Here is a 21989-nt window from a genome sequence, read left to right as displayed (position 1 = left end):
AGCAATCGATTTCGGTATCTATTTTTACAATCTGGTATATTGAATAGATACTCGTGAACCCTTGTGTTTGTTTGATCTTAAACTTGGATAGACACATTCCTAGAGAATTCAGAAAAGACATTGGAAGTAAGCTATTACACAAAAAAACAGGATAACCATATGTGTATTGTACTGAATTCGCATATAATGTATGACAATAAATTTATTGGCCTTTTGATGCCAGCTAAGACACCTGATCCTACCTCACGACTAGGCACACCTTGACTGTTCCTAGAGAAAATTGAGCTGTCCCTAAGAAAACAGATCCTAGGCTATGATTACGTGCACTTATTGGCTGTCCTTAAGAAAAGCGCTTAGGTACCCTTTGAGTAAAGACGAAGCTAAGTGGGAATTAGCATGAGCATGGAATTGAGGAAGCCTTGCATACTCGCCAGAGTCACTTTCAATTGTTTGATTTGTGTACAGCTGCTTGCAACATGTAGCTTCAAATTAAAAATGTTACTTGCATTGCCCAGTATAGCAGTCTATGTATCTATCATTACCATAAGTTCGAAAGGACAGCCAAGCATTGCTATGATAGTTTAAAATAGAAAAATAAAATAAGAACAAAATAAGTATTTTGAGATTGATTCTTATTATCAGTATTTGCAATCGGGGATGCTCTTAAGGGGGTCAATTACAACTACACTGTAAAAGCGCCACAGTCCTTCGTTTTTTTTTTGGATTTACTATTATACCCTATACTACTGCTAATGCTATTTTTAAAGGTAGTGTCCTACCACAACAGCGTACAATATTAGGCAATCCACCCACTGTTTGCTCTATACTTTTAAACCAGGAGATAAGAGATTATTACTGTCATTAGTGCAAGGATATACTGTTTGTTGAATGTATTGCTCATGCTCAGGAGTAATTGAGGTAAATTTGCCATAGTTCCCAAGTATCATTTCCAAGCTTCCCGGTTTCTCGGTAGTAATTTCGTCAACGCGTAGTCATGCGAAACTTTATCCTTCATATTCAGAATAAGTATTCCTCATTCCAGGCTTCGTGAATGCCGCTATTTACTACATTTTTTTTTTTCTAATTGACCTTTAGTGTACTCTGGCGGCTCAAGGTTTCATTATAATTTTTTGCTCATTATGGTTTTGAGTGCTAGGTTTGGGATTACTGACTTTACTCAGAGTACGTTCTCCCTCTTCCAGGTGGACATTCTCGTGTGCAACTTCTAAAAGTCTCAGTAAAAAGGCAAGTAACAGCAAATATTGGCTAAGGAGCGACCAATCATTTTTCAGTTGAGACTATATACAACGTTGCACACAAACTAGTTTTGATCAAATGGGTTGTGGAGGGAGATGGGTATAATGAAATTACCTTCTTTGTATAAAGGCATGAGATATGAGTATATTTTTATTCTCCTCCCCCTTCAGTGTAGATCTTGTACAAGGGGGCGGGATAATACAATGCTCTTTTTGGGGGTTAGAACAATAAATCTTTTTTTTTTTTTTTATTATTTTATTTTATTTTGATACAATTAAAAGACGGGTAAAGTATACATGGTTGTTAAAAAGGAGAGAGGCTGATTGGCTCTGTCCAAGAATCTTTTGGCATAATATTTTGAAGGCCTGTATCTATAAGGTTTGCTATGGCTGGTAAATGAACATGTTGATCGATTTGATGATGATGAGGCGAAGATGCAGAGGATTCTGCCTGATCCAGTGATAAACCACTGCTTTTATAAGTTTTCATTGCTTCTTCATACTCTTCCATTTCCTTTTTAAAAGTATCATAGTATATCTAAAGGTAGTGTAAGCACGTCGTTGTTTTTCCACATGCACAAATTAAACTTGCCTGTTTCTCTTCTTTGGGCAATGCTTTCCATTTAAGACCTAAAAGTTTTGTCACATCGCCTATATTTTCTTCTGGGTTTTCATCCTTGATTTTATCACGCTCTAGTCGGCAGAATAGGAAAAAGACGTTACCAGGACCTTTGGGAGCATTAGGATCCTTCTTCTTTTTTGGTGGTTTAATGACAGTAGTATTATTGGGTTGCGCTGGATGTTTATTGTGCTGCTTGTAGATATTCTTTTTTAAATAGATTAAACCCACGTGCGGGAATACAAAAGGGCTTATATTATTTACCTTGTCCAAATCATTATGCAATAGCAAATCAGAGCCAGTATCGGAATCGCTATTTGTATTCATTCCATCATAACCTTTATCGATTCTATCTAATAATAAACTAGTAACAAGCAAAAAAAAAAAAAAGAGATTAATAAAAAAAAAAATTTTTTTCATACCAATCAAAATACTTTACGTTCTTTCTAGTCGAAGACGTTTAATACTTTTCTGAGCTCGAAGTAGCTTTTCCTGAAGTAAATCATTCTCCTGTTCGACGGTTCTGAACCTCTTTTTTAAATCGTCAAGCTTAATATCTAAACAGTGTTAAATTTTATTTTTTTTATTTTTTTATATTTGTAAGTGAATAAAAAGATTACCTTCCATGATTTTGCTGTGAAAGAAAAAAAAGTAGAGGAGTTAAAGAAAGAAAGGAAGAAAAAAAGGGAAAAAAGAAATAAATATAGAAATCCCTCCATGTTTATAATGAAGCAGTCAAAAAGAGCCTTATTCATCCGAAAACGATATGATTTTTTTATTATTGTAACTAATATATTCAAAAGGCGAAATAATTTTATTTTATTTATATTGCATCTACGCTTATTGCTTCTTCTCCTCCTCCTCCTCATCATCATCACTATCGTCACCTTCAGGCTGTTTATTATAATGCAGTTAGTACATGTGTTTAAAAAGAACCAAGAAAACTTACCATATCATCCATATTAGGTAATCCACCACCAGCAGCGCCAGCTTGGGCCATTAAACTTTGGAAGTCTAATCCACCCATGGGGTCAGCAGGTTGTTGACCCTCCTCCTCTTCTTCATCCTCGTCTCTCCACTTTTGGAAATCGACCTTCAAGAAGTTAAGCTTACCACCCTTTTGGAGCTTGGGCCAGTAACCATCTTCTTGCTTGTAGATAGCCATCGTCAAGTTACGAGCTGTTAAGTGCTTCTTGGATTCCTATAATAAACAGGATAAATTCTCCGTGCTTCTTTTTTTTTTCTTTTTCTTTCTTTCTGTTATTACTACTTACTTTGACGTTAACCTTACCGTAGAATTCAATCTCGGCTTCATATTCGTTTTGCTCCTTTTCACCAGTACCCTTGAAAGTGAACTTGTCTTCGGTCAAATCGATTTTATGTTCCTAATAAAACACTTACACTTAGCATTCCCCAATCGTTTCTTTTTTATGTATAAATATATTACTTTACCTTGATGTCAGAGATCTCAACAGTCAAGTAAATCAAATCGGCTCTTTGGGCCCAGAGTACAGTAGGATGGAGAGGCATGTTAAAATACAAAAATATACACTTGTAAAGAGATTAAAGAAAAAAAAAAAACAAAAACTAACGCGTTTTTTTTGTTTAAATATTCGGTCGTTTAAAATAAACTCGGATGACGCAATGGAGCCACTCTTGGGATTCCCAGAACGCTTTACCCCAAGCCACAAAACCTGCATAAAGAATCCTTTCGTGGCCAAACTGAATGTCGGGTTGTTTCAAGTGAATAAATGACTCTAATAAAAAAAACACACTAAAAATTAAAGAGTACGAATATAAATATTTAATCTATTGATTATTACAGGCATCAGTAGCATTATTCTCAAATACACTTTCATAAACCATGTGACGACAGGCTTCTGTCACATTGGGAAGGGATAAACCATGTTGGCTCAGCGACAATGTTTAATCTTTCGGACTTTGTATTTAGCAAGGAATTTTTGAAGCTGTCACGAAATATAAACAAATATTCGATCGAGGGTAGCAACGGGACGTCAAGAAATTCTGCTACACTTTTTGGAAACCTCTCCTGCAGGTTCGATGAACATAGATAGTAAACGAAATTCAGGAACTGTGACATGAAGTATTGATTTTTAGCTGGTTGAAGGGTTCAAAAACTCATTGCGGGCCGATAGACTATCACGACTACACTTTTATGCAATACTATTGAATAGCGATTTTTGCTACTTTCGTTCCTCTTACTAGCCACGGCCGCGCTTTAGTTGAAGGTCGCGTACATTGTTGTGCACTAGAATCAGTTTTTTAAGTCAGCTTCAGCTCAATGGAATTTTCGGGATATAAACTACATTTAGAGGTTTTTAAAAGCATGTGGGTGTTGTTAAAAAAGATGAAGTTGAATAAAGATAAAGCAGGGAAAAAAGAATGAACAAAGTCCGACATTTATTATAAACACGAACAAGTTTACAACAAGACGAGATAATTGAAACAGATTACTATGAAAAATAAAATTTTTACCCTTCTATACTATCCCGCTTAAAGAAACAAGCTCAAAAGCAGGTCTGAGCTTTTCACGAATTGGACAAACTTGGGCCAAAATCACACAGTTCGACCAGATACAAGCAACAAAGCTCATAAGTGCTCCAACATTTCTCAAATTGATTCTGGTATTGTGTCAATCCTGATACAAATTTTACAGACAGTGCTAATTTTAGCGTAGAGAACGATTCTTTATTGCCTAATTGAAGCATGACTTCTGGTTAGTTTATAAGCAGGAACGCATTCGTCTTCAACCTTTTACAAAGATTTATTCTGAGTCCATAAAGTAAAAGAACCCGCGCTGGAGCTGCAATAGCAATTGTGACGAGGATAAGTATGAAAAAAATACAAGAAGGCTTAACAAGCAAACACGTCTCAAATCGCCAAACGTTCTTCTGGAAGATCCATTCTTCTTACCCTGTTGACACTATTAAGTTAGAGGGGGTTTGCAAGATACTATTGTCACTCTTGACAAATCTTTCCTATTAAATTGTTTTAAAAGCAGTTTGAAGATGCCGATAAACCCAAAGAAAATTAATTAATATATGTCCTCAAACGCATTTATAATCGTTTCATTATTTGATTTTATAGTGAGAAAGTGGGCGGAGTTTTCAGAAACCCTATTCCATCTTTCATTTTCCACTGACGACATTCATGCGTTTGCGACACCATCTTCTCGACGATATCTTATGTTTGCTCATAACAAGTCTTTTTATTTCTATTATATTTACCACAAATTGATTGTTTCCTAGTAATTCTGTATGATGCTATTCGTAGTAAGTGTACATATTTAGACATTGCGCACGAATCCTACTGTTTCGTACTGAGCGGAATCCAATTGTAATGCCGGTGAAAAACCAAAAGGAGCGGTATTCTGAGTTGCCTTTGTAGTTTAAAACGATGGCAAACAGTTCTCGAGCTCCATAATTAAAGGGTTTATAAATGCCTGCAAACCATTTTTTGTCTCTTGGCTTAAGGGTGTGAGGATATCATCACCTAGGACGGCAACAGGATCGGGTGATAGTACTTGACCTAAAACATGGTCATATTCAAGTTTCTTTATGGCAGATGTTTTAACGTTTTAAGTCACCAAGTTTGTTTTAATAGATTGTAAATTAGTGCTTCCTGCTAGCAACTTACAGGAAATTCTTAACAAATCATAAAAATGTAGTAGTAGCACATAATGTTCTGAAAATTCTCAATGTAATAGCTATAATAACACGTAGCAGATGCTTCACACGCAGTTGCAAGAAACTAACCATACTTTTTCAGCCCATTTTTTTCTACGTTTAAGCTTACACCCTCTATATTATTAAGCTCCGTCCATATCTTTTCCAAGTGGTGAATATCGGCATACTTTAACTGAAAGTCTTTGATCAGTAGCTGTTTACAAACTACTCTACACAATGAATACCACAAATTTTGTTGAAAAAATTCATCGGGTAAATTATGGGGGTATTGTAAAATGTAGTCATTGACAAAGATTTGAATTTTTAAAAAAACAGGACGTAAGAAACTAGATAGATACTTGAATTATTTTTAGTTAGCCTTCTGTTTCATCCAAAAAGCCCTTTAATGGAAGAGAGATAGTATATCTTTAATATATAGCACCAATATCCTTTTCGATCAATTCTTGCAAGGTATAGTTATGGTTAGGACATAATTTACTTCTCGCGGAGGAGTAACAGGACTTGCAAATTAAGGTGGATGAGCTTGAAGACGCAATGGTCCCTGTTTCTTTTAGCCACACTCTTTTCTTTTTTTCGCTTCAAATGTTTCCGTTCTCTTTAGGCCTGACTTATTTTATGATTTATTATGTTTGGATATATACCTGAACATATACAGTGTATTTTTATCTCTGTTTCCACCAGCAGGTTGATTCATTTTGCTGGTACTTGTTTCGTCCTTCACCTTAGCAAGTTTAGCTTTTATTTTGGCATTTATAAGCTCTTCCGTGTCTGGGTAAATACGAGGTCTCATTTTTTTTTGTGAAAGAAGCACTACTTGATATATTGCCAATTGATTCTAATGCTTAAGTCTACATCATTTGTAGTAATTGAAATTCCGTTTCTCACCCTTTTTTACTGTTATGAACTATCAAGATCAATTGGGGATTTTATAAAGATACACCTTTTAATAATAAACTGTCAATGCAGAATATGAAAGCTGTAAAATTTATAGGACACATCCTTTCATAGCCTTTGTCTGGAAACTTTTTTATTCTATCCAACTATTATAGATACATATTTTTTTTATGTCAGTTTGAATAATTTTTTATTCTTCTGGAATACATTTTAAGTTCATCCGAAAGTAAACTCGACTTGTCTGAATTTAAAATGCTAATTCTAATATGAATGGACTCTATGGGTCCACAACCGAGTAAAAAATATATTCGCTTGCTTCTTTTTGTATTCACTCAATGCTACACAATACACTGTTGTACACACGTGAGGCAATAATGCTTATTTTTTTAAAAAAAAGGTACATTTCGGTAAATTCAAAAGCCACTTTGACATTTTTGCCTGAGGAGTTCGACAGAATGAAAAGCAGTCCGAATAGGCTGTTTTCGGCCCACCGAAAGGGACCACTCTTAATAACGTTCTGGCTACCCAAACAGTGAGATCCTTCTTTTAAAACGATAATATGGGTACGTACATACCATCCATCCATCTGATATAATCATGTATATTAATCCATCATCCATTTTGATTTTCAATGAATAGCTGTCGGCAAGAATAAGTACGCTGGATGCAATTTTTTTTTTAGTTCACCACATGTGTAATTGACACCAATTCTCTTTTTTAAAAAATAGGCGTCTTTCAAAGGGAAAGAAGGGTTTGAAGAAGAAGGTGTAAGTACCATTCCATTTCATAATTGCGAGCGAGAAAGAATTCATTACAGTCAATTGTCGAGCAGAGATCATTACATTTTTGATTTATCGGGATTTGCACATTGAGACAACTTTTCTTTTATCTTTCTCGCCTCTGCATATACATCAGTACCTTAATTGACACGTATTTTTCCCTTTTTTAGCGTTGACCCCTTCACCCGTAAGGATTGGTACGATATCAAGGCTCCTTCCATGTTCGATGTCCGTCAAGTCGGTAAGACTCTTGTCAACCGTACCCAAGGTCTCCGTAACGCCAACGACTCTCTCCTCGGTCGTGTTGTTGAGATGTCTCTTGGTGATTTGTCCAAGGATGAGTCTCGTTCTTTCCGTAAGATCCAATTGAAGGTTGACGAAATCCAAGGTAAGAACTGTCTCACCAACTTCTACCGTATGGATATGACCACCGACAAGCTCCGTTCTATGGTCAAGAAGTGGCAATCTTTGATTGAGGCTTTCGTTGATGTCAAGACTACCGATGGTTATCTTGTCCGTCTCTTCGCCGTCTCTTTCACTTCTCGCCGTCGTAACCAAATCAAGAAGACCACCTATGCTCAAGCTGGTCAAATCCGTCAAATCCGTAAGAAGATGTTCGAGATTATGACTGAAGAAGCTGTTGCTTGTGATCTTAAGGAACTCGTTGCCAAGGTTACCTCTTCCGCCTCTCAATCCGCTCAAGATGCTATCGCTGTCCGTATTGAAAAGGCTTGTCAAGGTATCTACCCTCTCCAAAACACCTACACCCGTAAGGTCAAGATCCTCAAGGCTCCCAAGTTCGATGTCTCTGCTCTTCTTGCTCTTCACGGTGGTGCTAACGCCGCTGGTGATGATACTGGTGCTAAGGCTTCCAAGGATTTCGTTGAACCCGCTGTCCAAGCTTCCGTCTAAATTCTGATTCCAAAATCCTAGATTTTTTTTTTGAATTTAAACTAATAACAAAAAAAAAATAAAACTATTCAAATGTCGCTTGTTTCTTGCCCCATTTTTTAAAAAAAAGAACGACGTGTATTTATGGCTTGATTTTAAAAAAGGTGGGAAATGATAAATGGGTGAAGGAAACCAAATATCACTTGATATATAATTACACAATTCATAATATAGATTAGAGGCTGTAACAACCTATTCGGAAAAAAAAAAAAATGCATTAGCTAATGAAAAGCTTCTGTCTTTTTTCTTCTGCTTACTTTGTTTCCAATACATCGGGATTTTTCCCAAATGTCACCAGATAAATCACTACGAGTAGCCCAGGTATATCATGAGCAAGTTTAATAGGTAACACGCTGTATTGCGTCCAACCGATCATGATATCCTTGACGAACACGATCACGCTGGGAACATAATAAGGCAACAGTGATGTCAAGAATACCAGCCACGATAGTCTATAATTATAAACGTTTTGTACCGTAGGTAAATCAGATCTGGCTGATACCCGCGAAGATGCTGTCATGAATGTCCATACAATAAAATACAGACAGAACAAGACAGAAGGAGGTATAAATCCCAAACATCCGGCAACAATAGTCAAATGTACAGCAAAAGGGCCAGCTGTCTTGATTCGGACAGGAAACACTCCTACGGGTAGACTAATAATATTGACCATGAGAGAAACTGCCAGCCAGATAACAAAGGTCAACCCAATACTGAGTACAAACATAAATAATAATAGACCTGCCATTGTCCAGTCATCGCTTCCAAAAAATATATTCTTGCTTGCAAAAGGTGATGCCGCATATAATTGAATGCTGGTAGCGACTAAAAGCAACGCTGCAATTTGGAGAATCGGTCCCTTGAGACAATTAAATAGAGCAATTTCAAATCTAGAAAATTCACCTATAAAACCCCATAATATTAAAAAAAAAAAAAAACGTTATAGTCAAACGAATTTGTATACGTTACGTTTTCCATTAATTGCATAAGAATATAATTGAGACAAGAGTACAACCAGCGAGATAACCCAGAAAAACAATACCATGATACTGCCATAACGAAGTACACATCGACCAACTGTTCCATACCAATCAATGCTCAATTGGATGTCTAATGTTTGCTCATCCATAAAAAATCGAAGTGATAATCCTTGATGGTTTTTGTCTAAATCTTGATGAAATGTAATTCTATCAGAGATACCTTGTTCAAGTCCTCGATGATATACTATCTCCCGATTATTAATTGCCTGCTGCATAAAAGGCTTGAATAATCTTTCTTGACCATTAATTGATTCTACATGTACATCGAAAGCAAAGAGTGTATTCTTGATAAAAGGGAAAACATGCGTTGTATTAAAACTATCCACGTGAAAATGCAATCCCCTCAGCCCAATATCTATTCGAGTATAATGTCAGTTTACGTCCAAGAGTAGGGAGAGGATTAGATGTTGTACTTACCAAAAATGCTGCTTGTATGCACAACAGGTTTATCTGAAATCGCTTGCCCAGTCAAAAACACCTGGTTATCACCATCCAAAATTCCATCTCCACCGTGATCAATGACACCCACATATTTAAAATTTACTTCTCTTTCAATTTCCAATAGCCTATAAGGATTGGATCCAATCAGATTTTCTGCTGTAGCAGAAGGTAGCAATGTCACATTTGGCTTAACATAATCACAGTTAAAGTTCTCCTGACAAAGGACAGCAGACCATCGACTGTCAAATTCAGGCTGAATATTTGTCAAAAACTGGATTTTTTTAGAAGCATCCATAAATGCCAGAGAAGGGCGTGTTGATTCTTTCGCGAAAGCTAGTAAAATTGAAGGCTCGAAGTGTTTGTCAGTAATTGTATTTAAATCCACCAAAGTGCTTTGTTCTCCAATTGTCGTCCCATCCAATAAGTTGTATCGGAATATGTTCATACGGTCAGCTGGTGTGTCGGCTTTAACCACCTCTAAAAGCGTTGAAGATAATAACTGAATAAATTGTCGACACCATAATATTGCCATATGGTCACATCCTGTCCAGACGTTTGGAATTGATGTGGTGTACGTTGTCAATCCATTCAAAACGCTGCTATCAATATCGATACCGTCCGAATGCACAATATTGTCCAAAGATCCACCTGCAATCGAGATTAATATAACGTCCTTTAGCAACGTATTCTCATTCTGTTTCCAAAACTGCGTAATTTCCTTGTATGTCTTGTAAATAATTGGGTCTAGTAATAAAGGAGCTGTCAAATGAGGTGTTGATATGGTTACAATTGTATCGATGCTATGGGGTATGTAATTATGAAGCATAAACATAGCTCTAGCAACAACACCGCCCATCGAATGGCCAATGATCATGACAGATCTAGGTCTGGGCTCATCGTATAATTGCAAAATGCGTTCGATAACCGCATTTAAATAATTTGCCTGCTCTAACAAGCTTTGTCCGCTTAAAGCCGATAATTCTTCATTTAAATCGACTACGCTATTTTTTTAGTAGTCTCAAAATGCATGTGATCCTCTTCTTTTCTTTTTTTTTTTTACCTGTAAAGAAATCAATGTTTTTTTGTTGATCTGCATTCTGGTGATAAAGATTGGTCGTAGTCGAGGCTAAAGATCTAATTTGACCATAACTTCCGGCTTGTCCGGGTATAAATAAAGCAGGTACACCGTAAAGCTTAAAAACGCGCGAAGTAATTATTATATGATATATATATATTTGACAGTTGTTACAACTTACGCTATTATCGTCTCTGTAACCATCGCGATAAATATAAAGTTTATACTTCTCGGCCAGTTTTGAATCAACACCAGCAATTTCAAAGTAATTAGGCGATGAATAAGTCATTGCACAATTTTGAATATCCTGACGTTGTAAAGGTGAAATGTAGGTCTTTGAACGCTGAAAAAAGTAGGAATCAAACATTGCTGACAGCATGACTATCGTAAAAGAAATCAAAGTCCATGTCAGGACAACTCTTGACTTTTGTCTAGAAATTGGAGTAATTCCATGTCTAGTAAATCCCAACATGAAGAATATGTGTGAAAAAGGGAACACAAATAAACTCCTCTTGAAAATATTTTGTCTAAAATTGATTTGAGAGAATACATGCTATCCTATGCACAAAATTTAAGACCGCCTTGAATAACCATTTAGCCTACGGTCTCGATCGGTATACAGCAAACAAGGTAAGGGTTAAAAAAGGAAGAAACTTGTGGAATAGACATTCTTTTTTTAATACCGTCTTAAAAATAAATTGAAACTGATACACCTTAGCACATCATTCATTGAATGCTGAAACAGGAATATTTTTTCCATCAAGCATAAGAAAGGATTTATTGATCAAGGAACAGGAGAAAGTAGCGTATAATAGTTTGGAGTGGAATTAGTAAAGAAGCATGGACCTTAATTGTCGTTAATCCATAATTTCAAAACTTGGTCGATTAAGGCTGATGCATGAGCTGCTACAAGCATAAACATCGAGTACCAGCAAAGATAAACAAGTTAGAAAACAGAAATATGTTTGTCATTACGTAGAATAAGAAGGTATAAAACGTGTTAAGAATGAAAATACCCGAGATGACCAAAAGTAACACATTATTAGCCGCAAATATCATGATAACGATCTGCTCAATCTATACATAAATGAGATTACGACAAACAACTCATCGCTTTTAATATTATCGTTAAATTTGCATTCCATAAAACGTATGCCCATATATAGTAACTTGGATCGACAATCTATGCATTCTATGCATAAAAAAGTAGTTTAAATTGCACCATTTTAAGATAGATAAGGGATCGTATGATTAAATCGATAATGATTGAACAAAAAATAGTGAAAAATTAGGTGCAAAAAATTCTAGCTTTATTATAATTGTTCTATTGGAGGGTTTTGTATGTTTTTAAAAGAGGAATGCAAAGATATGAAGAAAAGAAAAAGATATATAAAACAAAACAAACGACAAAGTATGGTAGTATAGGTAGAGTATTATGAGATATGATTAAGGGAAAAGAAATGATATAAAAAATTAAAAGCGGATCAAAGAAGGCTCTAACGAAATTAATCGCTATCGGTATCTGGTTCTTTGACACCACCTTCAATCAACCACTTGAGATGACGAGCACGACGACGCTCTTCTTGTAACTTCAAGTCATTTCTAGTCTTCTTCTTCTTCTTGGAAATCTTTGCCTTCACCTTTTCCTCATCAAACTTGGTGGTTTCTTCTTCAACAGATGAGATACCGTCCTTATAAAGCTTACCGGCAATTAACTTCCAACTTTCAGGACATAAGGCATCAACAAACTCGTTTGAATGAGAAATCATAACAACTGCACCATCCCACTTCTTAATAGCAGTAGCAAGACCACCGAGAGCTTCACGATCCAAGAAATTGGTAGGTTCATCAAGAACCAACATATGACAATTGTTCCACATGGCAGCAGCAATAACGACCTTGACCTTTTGACCACCGGAAAGAGCACTCATCTTGGTGAATTGAGCAATATCAGGATCGAGACCAATATCGTTGAAATGTTGACGGATGTGAGGAATAGTCAAGTCACGGTAAAGCAAACCTTCACGAGAAGCTTCCTTATCATCAAATTGTTGAACCACCTTTTGATAACCAAGTTCGAGCAACTTTTCACGAGAGTACCAGGTGTTGAACTTATGAAGCTTATTTCTCCACTTGATCTCATACTGGAAGGTCTTCTTGAGCTTAGTACGACCTAAAAGTGTTTCAATTTGACGGTTTTCACCGTTGACAGAAATCATCTTATCCATTTGCTTGAGTTCATCAGCACTCCATGCACGAGTTTCCTTCTCAGCTACTTCCTTATCTTCACCGGTAGAATAACGCCATTGTAAGTAATCAGTAGGTGTCTTTTCAAGATGTTGGTTCAAATGGTGGAAAGCATGTTGAGCAACATAACCGATACGGAGAGCAGGATGACGCCAGACAGTACCAGTTTGAGGGATAGTCTCACCAGTTAAGAGCTTAATCATAGTAGACTTACCAGCACCATTGGGACCAACAACAGCTACACGAGATGAAAGAGACAAAGAGGCAGATGCGTTGAAGAGAGATGGAACCTTGTTGCCAGGATAAGTGAAGGTACAATCAGTAATCTTGAGAATAGCCTTTGTATTGGATCGAACACCTTGCAAGACAGATGGCTTGGGGAAAGTGAATTCAATAGTAGAGGCATCAAGACTATAGTAAGTACGAGCAGCGGGGTAAACGTCAACGAAGGCAGACAAGTTACCGTGGTACAAACGAAGCTTTCTGTTCTCATAATGGAGAATTTGAGTACAGACATTATCCAAGAAACCAGAGTCATGGGAAACAATAAGACAGGTAACTTGAGATTGATCGTTCAAATAGTCTTCTAACCACTTAATGTTGGTAGTATCCAAATGATTAGTAGGTTCATCCAACAATAAAATATCAGCCTTAGAAAGAATAGCACGAGCAAGTTCAAGCTTCATCTTCCAACCACCGGACAAAGAGGAGACTGACATTTCAAGACGAGCATCATCAAAACCAACATCGCGGAGAGACTTCTCAATTTCGGCACGAGGCAAGTTGGCCAAAAGAGAATCAGCGGCAACATAGTCGATGATTTGAAGAGCAGGATCGGCAGCTTGAGAGTTATAATCAACTAAAGCAGTACGAACCTCATCTTGAGAGGGGAAGCCTTCAACCTTACCACTGTGAATGGCATTCATCAAGGTAGATTTACCAGCACCGTTTTGACCACAGAGACCATAACGTTGACCACGATGCAACTTCAATCTTGTGTGACTCAACAAAAGACGAGTACCATAAGCAAGAGAGAAATCATCGACACGACAAATCTCTTCACCCTCTTGATCATCAAGGAGATCATCGACAGCATCCTTGTTACGACTCTTGTAAAGATCATGAATCTCAGCAAACAAACTATCGACAACGGCGGGAATATCAGACTTCATGACGAAAGCCTTGAGGTAAACAGAAAGAGTTTCGAACCATTTCTCCTTAATGAATGTGTTCTGACGGGTAAAATCGGCAATGATAGTACCAATATAAGAAACATAGGGGTTAAAGAAGGAGTCAACGAAACCTTGGGTCTTGGTAGCAGCAGTCTTGACAGCGGCAACACACTCCTCGATGGAAACCTCGGTAAGGTTACCATCAGCATCAGACTTGACACTATGACCACCGGAAGCGATCAAAGTTTGCTTAGCCTTGTTAGCCAAAACACGGATCTCAGGGAAAGCAGCAGTATCGGCTTGACGTTCAATACCAGGGAACAATTGAGGCAAAAATTGATGAGCGGTACGAGGATCACGAACAAGCTTACACAAGTTATCAGTGATAACAACAGTTTGACGTAAAACAGTAGTAGAACGCTCATTTAAAGCTCTTGTTAAAAGAGGAACCATGATAGCAAGGGTAGGACCGTTTACTTCAGCAACAAAAGTAGTTTGGGCGAGCTTTTCAATGGTTTCGGGTACACGGGTAGGGTTACCCATACACAAGACAAGATCCTTTAAATGACGGTGAATATCAGGGTTACCACCGACAGAACAAATCTTCAACATAGCTTTCTCTGCAGCAAGGGCAACTTCCTTCTTGGTATCAGCAAGACAATCAGAAACGGCGGGAATGATTTCAGGCAAACATTCACCAATTTGTTCAGGAGCTCTTTCAGTGAAACGTTGTAACAACTTCAAAGCACCAATCTTGGTTTGCCATTTCTTACTGTTACCATTACCAAAACCCATACCGGTCAAGAGAACAGGTAAGAGAGCTTTAGTAGCTTCAGCAGGAATTAAATCGACCAAGGTACGAGAAGCAACTTGAGCGGCTTCTTGAACAACAGCACCTTTATCGGCATAGAGATCAAGGAAAGAATCAAGATGGTTTAATAAAAGAGGTTCAATCTCATGAGATAAAACTTCTTCCATAGCGTTGAAAGCGATAAGGCCACCTTCACGTTCTAAACCAGACTTCTTGTTCTTGATTGATGCAGAGAGCTTATCAAGGATTTTGCAAGTCTTGATCATAATCATACCTTGGGTTTGAACAACCTTGGCAAGCTCTTGAGCAGCTTGTTCGACTTCTTCAGAAGTAGGAGCAGTGTTAATCTTGGTGAGGAGATCAGTAACGTTGGTTACTTGTTCATTAGTTGCGGAAACCATCATCTACGTTCTTATTTGGAGTAAAATAGAGAGTGGATTAAACAAAGAAGATAGTGTAAGTGAGTTGTATAAAGAAAAATAAATACAAGTTTAATAAGATTTGGCGATTAACAAATACCAAAAACTATTAAGAGTTTTTTTTCAATAAAAAAAATAGGGAAGGGATAACAACTAAAGAAAACTCTATTAAAAAAAAAAAAAAAAAAGATAGATAAATAAAATTTTTGCTGTGCATTTGAAACCCAGTGCTTTGTTTCGATAAGCGAAAACCACTGATTGACTCCGCAGGAGGTCACTTAACCAATCAAATTGTCTCCCTGTATCAAACAATTTATGCCACCATTAAATTGTGGCTTTTTTACAGAACCAGACAAAGGGGGAAAATAAAGCGAGTCAGCATGTAACATAATTACAAAACACTAGTTTTTGGGGGTAAAAATCATTTAAAATAAACTATTTTGGGAAACGAGTGCATTTCTCCTTTATTTATCCCTCTTCAAGAATGTCTTTATTAACAACTGCTTTCACCATCTTAATAATCATACCCATTGTTCCACTTTTTGCTTATGTGATTGGTTTATTGGTGCCCGCTAGTCACATAGTTCATAGATCTTCTCCGTTTAAAATTTCATCAAAAAGATTATGGGACATCTTAATAAATGTAAATGAATACCCCCAATGGCAGTCCAAGGTTGAAAAAGTAATTCTTTGTGACTCTGATGATGATGAAACAGTCTTTGTAGAATATTCTACTAGAAAACGCCACACCGTTATAATTCATCACGAACGCATTCAAAATCAATGTTTACTTCGTATTCTAGAAGAAAGACACCTTTCTTCTTTGCCGCCTAAAATACCTACATTTTCCGGTTCATGGACTTTTGAAATAATTCAAGAAAAAGAACATGATGATCAAGTGACTCTCAAGATTACTGAACAAGGTGTCATAAAAAAGCCCATGGTTCGTGTCACACATTTGTTACTGTTCGGGTTCTTTAGTCGCATCGATCGATTCATGAATGATTTAAGTAAAAAAATTGATGCCGATAATCAACAATTACTCGTCGACTCTGCTCAAGTTGAAGAGCTATCTATTACGTGTGGTAAAGACGACGGATTAGCCGTAATAGAAGAGTTAGAATTTTCAGTGCCAGCCAAATCAGTAACAGACGACGAATCAGCAGCAGCGGACGAATCAGCAACAGACAGATCAGCAACAGACAGGTCATTAGACGATGAATTAGTAGGGCACGCCACAGCAACGACACTTTTAAGCAGTAAGGAAAATGACACACCTTCCGCGGCTGATCAGAGTCAGCAGTTAGAACCTAATGACACATTGATGACTGAATCAAGAATAGTTGATAAGGAATGGGATTTAATGAGTGAGATTTACGAGCGTACCCCAAATTAAATAAATAATAAATTACCATACATATTATCCACGTTTTATTGTGCATTGGAGTTATGCAGGGATCAACAGTTTGTGAGTATTGATCCAAAAGACTTAAGGTGGTATAAACAAAACCAACGTCATTATCTACTCAGATTTTGGGTTAAAGGATTTCATTGTTTATTTGAAAATCGTTCACAAGACGACTACGTGTAAGACTTTATGTTGTACGAAAACAAATCTAAATTTTAACCAAACGATCATAGGGAAGGTGTTACAAATAGCTACAGGGTATCTTGGAAAGAGGCTTTTTATTTTATTTAATAATTGACAATATATGCAATATTAGCTATAAATCTGTTTATAACTAATGATCAGGGTGTGATAATTTTTACAAAAAAGAAGAGGAAAAATGGAGGGAGGGGGGTATGATTTAACAGCAACACTCATCGGATTCGTCTCCACAACAGAAACAACAAATACATAACGACGCAAAGCTGGGGGAAAAAAATCTGTCAGTAATTTATACTCCTCGTTGTCTATAGTTACTTACATTCCCAAACAGCAATTACAACAAGAGCAATCACAGCAGCAATCGCCACAACAAGGTCTTCTTGGTGGTCCTGGCAAATAATCGGGATAGTGTTGTTGAACCATGACAGGCTGTTGCATACCTTGTCCATTCATTTGCATGGAGGCCATAGGTGGATAAAAGCCTGATTCTCATAAATGAATAAATTTATCGCGAATCATTTTAATAAATATATTTACCTGCTTGCGATTGCTGTGGGCCCATCATACTATAAGCTGGTGTCATACCATTATTGTAATAGGGTGAAGCGACCATTTGTGGCACAGATGGTGAGGGATAGATCGGCGAAGCATACATTTGATTTGGCATTGCCATTTTAAATATTAAGTGTTATATAAGGTGGGAAATAAAAATAAAGAGAGAAAAGAGAAAAAAAAACATCAATGGGTTATAACTTGTTATAAATATTAGGGTCTACATGAAAACAACATTTAGGTCGTACAATGTTTTCATCAATATTTTCTTTTAGTAGCTTTGGTTGAGACGTCATGTTTGCAAAGTCTTGGCCAATCTTTGTGGCATGATGCTCATTGTCTTGAAATCTCTTCTCCATAAATAATTGCGAATGAAGATGCAAAAATAGATCAACATGGGGTTTTCCTTTATTTTACTGCCTTTGGTAGATCCGATTGGTTATCATTTTTCTGTACTCACCAGTTCAGATTTTCTGGCATCATAAACTAATAAGTTTCTTTGTCTACCATTTAAACCATCAGATCCAGAACATTTTTCTCAGAACATGACCAGTTTTTTTGGAGCTCAGTACCAGTAGTGTTTCTGGGTTATTCTTTGCGAGTTTTTTTCATCCTTTTGCTGAGCGTCCTAAGGCAAATCAACAGTTTTCATATTTTTATTCCCAAATCCAAGTATCCGAATAAATAGCAAAAAATAAAAAATAAAAACGCCGGGCCGGTCTGTAGCCGGATGACATTCGGACAAAAACTATGTCCCGTGGGATTTGATAAATGGACTAAAAAGAAAGCTCGAATGCCTTCAAAATTCCTGAAGCGTTAAAAGAATCCAGTAAACTACGTGGTTTACGTATTTATTTATCGTTATAGGGTCTTGTTGTGCAAATAAAAGAACTCATGCAAATTGAGAGCATTAAGCTTTATTAAGTGTAGGTCATTATGTCTGGTATAGAGGTTCTTAGCTCTTTTATTCAAATTCAAGTCCGGATGGGCCCAACATGGTTTTATAAAGGTATTGTGAACCAGCTGATCAATATTTCTTTTATTACGTTTGATTCTAGTGGTGTCTAGTCACGTAAGCTAAATTAAGTAGAAGTCCTTTTTTTATATATATTGGTCCATTGTACTCGATAGTTTATCCAGTAGATTTTGTTTCTTATTACATTGTTCATACGTTTTGAATATCAGTAAACTTTCGGGAGAGATCTATGTATGTTTTAATGGCCCTATTTTTAATTTATGATGATTGTACATAATAGTAAAGCTTCCCAATTGTATTTGCATATTATTTTTAATTTGATTTCCAATATTGTTTAACGAAAATTATCACCATGGTAGAAAGCTGAGATAATAGTTAATCGACTGGTAGAAGAAAAGACCACATTTTATCTATAGTATCGTAAATAATACTTATATAAGTCCACTTCATGTAATTTTTCCTAAGACTCACACAGATGTGGAGAAGGAAAAGAAACACCACACAGAAACACGTCAAATATGTCAAGTATGGAATTATCTGTCTCCTCCTCTTAATGACGGGATAATTATCTTACATTCGATTTGAGACGATTTTTGCTTTGTTTTGTGGAGGTAAAGATCTAAATAAAATGTTTGAGAGAGCCGCAAAGACGGAATATCTTTATGTTGTTTATATGTCGATTCTTTGAAGAAAAAGTTTAATCTTGTATTAAAGGATCTGATCCAAAAGTTCAAGCTGGTTTGTGGGGTCTAGTTCCGCTTGTATTGTATTGTTTAACTTGTCATTCTCCATATTTGTGCTACATTTTATAAAGTAAAATAAACTATATAAAATCGAGTGGTCTCCTCGCGTCCACAATATTTTTGACATCCATAACAAAGAAAAGAAAAAAGAAGTAAAGGATAAAATGCACTCTCATATGTAGTCCAAATAAGTAGGCGTGAATAATAATAAAAATGGTTGTTATTTTTGAATCTATTTTAAGCTATCGCCACTTGATTGTTTGTTATTATTTTTCTGACCTTTAGTACCGAGTTGACCCATGATCGGCTATGACGGGGCCGTTAAATTGTTTTACTACTGATAAACGTCATTGTCTATTAAAAGAATGACAAATTCAGTAGAAACAGTACCTGTTGAATATGTCACTTTTAGCCATTGTGATACGCTTGTATGACCCTGTTCGAGGGTAAATAATTAAACGTGCATTTTGCAATTGTACATGATTTGAAAAGTGTCTTCATAAACTTTACATACCGTAAATTGTATAGTGTATATATGGAAATTCAGGTCATACCAAAAAATCACTGAGCGACCCATTATAAATAAATAATATGGCAGTCGATAAATTATGATTGTCGTTGAAAGTCTGAGAATGCTACAATAGCCCTTTTGTGTATATTACATTTTGCGGCAATAAAATAAATCGGCACGTTTGCATATCTATTTTTGCATCATTTCCGGTCCACTAATAACTTTTATGTACAGTGTAACTATGAATTTTCTTTTATTTTCAGATTATAAAAAAGAAATGGTGATGGTATATATGTACATAATATTATAAGAAAAGGTATCAAAAATTAAGATTTAAGTGCTGGGAGACGTGTAACAGAGTAGGCCTGCAATTTGGGTTTTAATTTATCAAGATCGTCCGAGTAAGCAGAATTGTCAGGACACGATTCAATATGGCTTAAAACATCGGCGACCAATTGATCCAATAAAGAGGAACTAGACTTGACATTATTCGACTTTATATTACTATTTTGTTGCATTTGTAATAACATGGGCGATGGGCGGTAGTTTGTCTCCCTTTTAGCGCTAACCTCATCTATTGGATAGGATGGTTTAGATAGCGGTGATGTGATGATATCATACGTATTATTTTTAACCGGATTAGTCTTGTTATTAAAAGACAATGTTTGTGGAGGACGACGAAGGATACGCGATGGAGAATTAAACAATAGATCTTTTCCGCAAGCTATTCCAAGTTGAATGTCAACAGGCTTTCTCATAGACGAGGCCTCAGTAATTTTGCGAGAAAAATTCAAGAAATGGTGAGCTGAATCAATTGAGGCAATATTCTTGCAGTTATCCTGCTCTTCATCTAATTCTAGTAAAAACTCTGGCTGTTTATTCATGGAAGATATCATAATATAAGGGAAAGAAAGAAAGAAGAGGAGTTAAAGGGAGGTCAAACTCTAATAAATTTATATTCCATGTACACAAGCTATTGCATATCAAATACGGCCATGCGTAAGGGAGCTTAAAAATAAATTATGTGTGTTGTGTGGTTATACGGCCAAAAATATCTATTCTTTTTTCATCTCAAATCCGTTATCATAGGGTATGACAGGCCCTAAAAAAATAGTGATTGTTAAGCTTGGTGGAGCTGCCATTACAAACAAAAGAGGCGTGTGTGAATTGGCACCAGAAAAACAACTTGAGCAAACTTTAAATCATGTGCAATTAGCCTATAAGATATTAAGAAAATCTGGTCACCAACTTGTTTTAGTTCATGGCGCAGGTAGTTTTGGCCATCCACAAGCAAAAAAGTATAATCTAAAAGTCGGTTGGTCTTCATCATCAGATGACAGTAATCCTAACCCTAGTTACGTTAAGGGCTTTTCGCATATCAGATCTTGTTTACAAGAATTGAATTTGGCCATCATTTCAAGGCTGGAATCTAGAAATGTACCTGTATTGGCAATCCCACCAATCGATTATATACAGACACAGAATTGTGAAGACACTTGCACAGAAGAATTCGGTTATATGGCCTCCCGCGTCAAAAAATACTTGGACTTAGGATTTGTACCAGTATTGCACGGTGACGCTGTTTTGGATGATATTAGAGGATGTACGATACTGTCTGGTGATATCATCATGTACCAATTAACAAGATTATTCCCTGCTGTAGCCAGATGTATTTATATTACTGATGTCAGTGGTATATATCAGACAGATCCTAAATTAATCACATCCGAATCGAACGAATTACTTCCTCATGTCTATGTCCAAGAAAATGAAGAAGAAATCGAACAACAGGAAGTATCCGACAGCGTTTTGGCAGATGTCACAGGTGGAATGCAAGGGAAAATTAAATGGGCCAAAAAGATTATTTTGTCAAATAATAGTATTGATACAATCATTTGTAAATGGGGATCCGAAGAAGCTTTAGCCATGATGTCTCTACAATCACCAAATAACGCAATCTATACAATGACTCGATTTACAAAAAAATCATAAATAAACATGATCCAAATTCTATCTCTTTTATTGTTGTGACAAATATTCTTGAACAAGCTTTTTGATCGACTCTGGTTCTTTTTGGTATACTTCCAATAAACGCTCTGTTGCTAAGGCGTGTAAGTCTGATGCATGATTGACTTCATTTGATGTTAATAATTTGGATGCACACTAAACCAGAAATTAGTTGCCGAA

At 36.4% G+C, this 21989-nt stretch overlaps 8 protein-coding genes across 8 annotated transcripts; 3 read left to right on the top strand and 5 right to left on the bottom strand.

Moving 5' to 3' along the window:
* Positions 1 to 1472: 1472 nt before the first annotated feature.
* EV154DRAFT_525032 (high mobility group box domain-containing protein) lies at positions 1473 to 2582 on the bottom strand. The gene is made up of 5 exons (XM_051603240.1): positions 2496 to 2582; positions 2315 to 2432; positions 2140 to 2239; positions 1849 to 2082; positions 1473 to 1794 (listed from the first exon to the last, which is right to left on the bottom strand). The coding sequence occupies exons 1-5, from the start codon at positions 2500 to 2502 to the stop codon at positions 1561 to 1563; spliced, it is 693 nt and encodes a 230-aa protein (XP_051452715.1). The 5' UTR covers positions 2503 to 2582; the 3' UTR covers positions 1473 to 1560.
* Positions 2583 to 2630: 48 nt separating this feature from the next.
* Positions 2631 to 3461, bottom strand: EV154DRAFT_606467 (HSP20-like chaperone). The gene is made up of 4 exons (XM_051607543.1): positions 3328 to 3461; positions 3150 to 3260; positions 2825 to 3076; positions 2631 to 2769 (listed from the first exon to the last, which is right to left on the bottom strand). The coding sequence occupies exons 1-4, from the start codon at positions 3403 to 3405 to the stop codon at positions 2716 to 2718; spliced, it is 495 nt and encodes a 164-aa protein (XP_051452714.1). The 5' UTR covers positions 3406 to 3461; the 3' UTR covers positions 2631 to 2715.
* Positions 3462 to 5284: 1823 nt separating this feature from the next.
* Positions 5285 to 6372, bottom strand: EV154DRAFT_486200 (uncharacterized protein; the record flags this gene model as incomplete). Its single annotated transcript, XM_051598827.1, has 4 exons — positions 5285 to 5449; positions 5533 to 5540; positions 5652 to 5791; positions 6224 to 6372. 4 exons carry the CDS (start codon positions 6370 to 6372, stop codon positions 5285 to 5287), a joined length of 462 nt encoding a protein of 153 aa, XP_051452713.1.
* A 577-nt stretch (positions 6373 to 6949) lies between these two features.
* EV154DRAFT_525027 (40S ribosomal protein S1) lies at positions 6950 to 8275 on the top strand. Its single transcript, XM_051603239.1, has 4 exons — positions 6950 to 7039; positions 7116 to 7131; positions 7205 to 7243; positions 7426 to 8275. Exons 1-4 carry the CDS (start codon positions 7036 to 7038, stop codon positions 8165 to 8167), a joined length of 801 nt encoding a protein of 266 aa, XP_051452712.1. The 5' UTR covers positions 6950 to 7035; the 3' UTR covers positions 8168 to 8275.
* Positions 8276 to 8459: 184 nt separating this feature from the next.
* EV154DRAFT_429302 (PGAP1-like protein-domain-containing protein) lies at positions 8460 to 11051 on the bottom strand (the record flags this gene model as incomplete). Its single annotated transcript, XM_051596460.1, has 4 exons — positions 8460 to 9109; positions 9176 to 9601; positions 9664 to 10683; positions 10748 to 11051. 4 exons carry the CDS (start codon positions 11049 to 11051, stop codon positions 8460 to 8462), a joined length of 2400 nt encoding a protein of 799 aa, XP_051452711.1.
* A 999-nt stretch (positions 11052 to 12050) lies between these two features.
* EV154DRAFT_472081 (P-loop containing nucleoside triphosphate hydrolase protein) lies at positions 12051 to 15581 on the bottom strand. The gene has a single exon (XM_051597895.1). It carries the CDS (start codon positions 15394 to 15396, stop codon positions 12268 to 12270), a length of 3129 nt encoding a protein of 1042 aa, XP_051452710.1. The 5' UTR covers positions 15397 to 15581; the 3' UTR covers positions 12051 to 12267.
* EV154DRAFT_525019 (uncharacterized protein) lies at positions 15551 to 16839 on the top strand. The gene has a single exon (XM_051603238.1). It carries the CDS (start codon positions 15896 to 15898, stop codon positions 16805 to 16807), a length of 912 nt encoding a protein of 303 aa, XP_051452709.1. The 5' UTR covers positions 15551 to 15895; the 3' UTR covers positions 16808 to 16839.
* Positions 16840 to 20796: 3957 nt separating this feature from the next.
* On the top strand, positions 20797 to 21899 carry EV154DRAFT_55084 (Aspartate/glutamate/uridylate kinase). Its single transcript, XM_051604950.1, has one exon. It carries the CDS (start codon positions 20895 to 20897, stop codon positions 21792 to 21794), a length of 900 nt encoding a protein of 299 aa, XP_051452708.1. The 5' UTR covers positions 20797 to 20894; the 3' UTR covers positions 21795 to 21899.
* The last annotated feature ends 90 nt before the right edge of the window (positions 21900 to 21989 follow it).

The sequence above is a fragment of the Mucor mucedo genome (genome assembly GCF_025094135.1).
Source record: "Mucor mucedo strain NRRL 3635 chromosome Unknown EV154scaffold_137, whole genome shotgun sequence".
NCBI classification, from domain to species: domain Eukaryota; kingdom Fungi; phylum Mucoromycota; class Mucoromycetes; order Mucorales; family Mucoraceae; genus Mucor; species Mucor mucedo.
The sequence above is the reverse complement of the archived record's forward strand: the minus strand, read 5'-3'. Positions and strand labels throughout refer to the sequence as shown.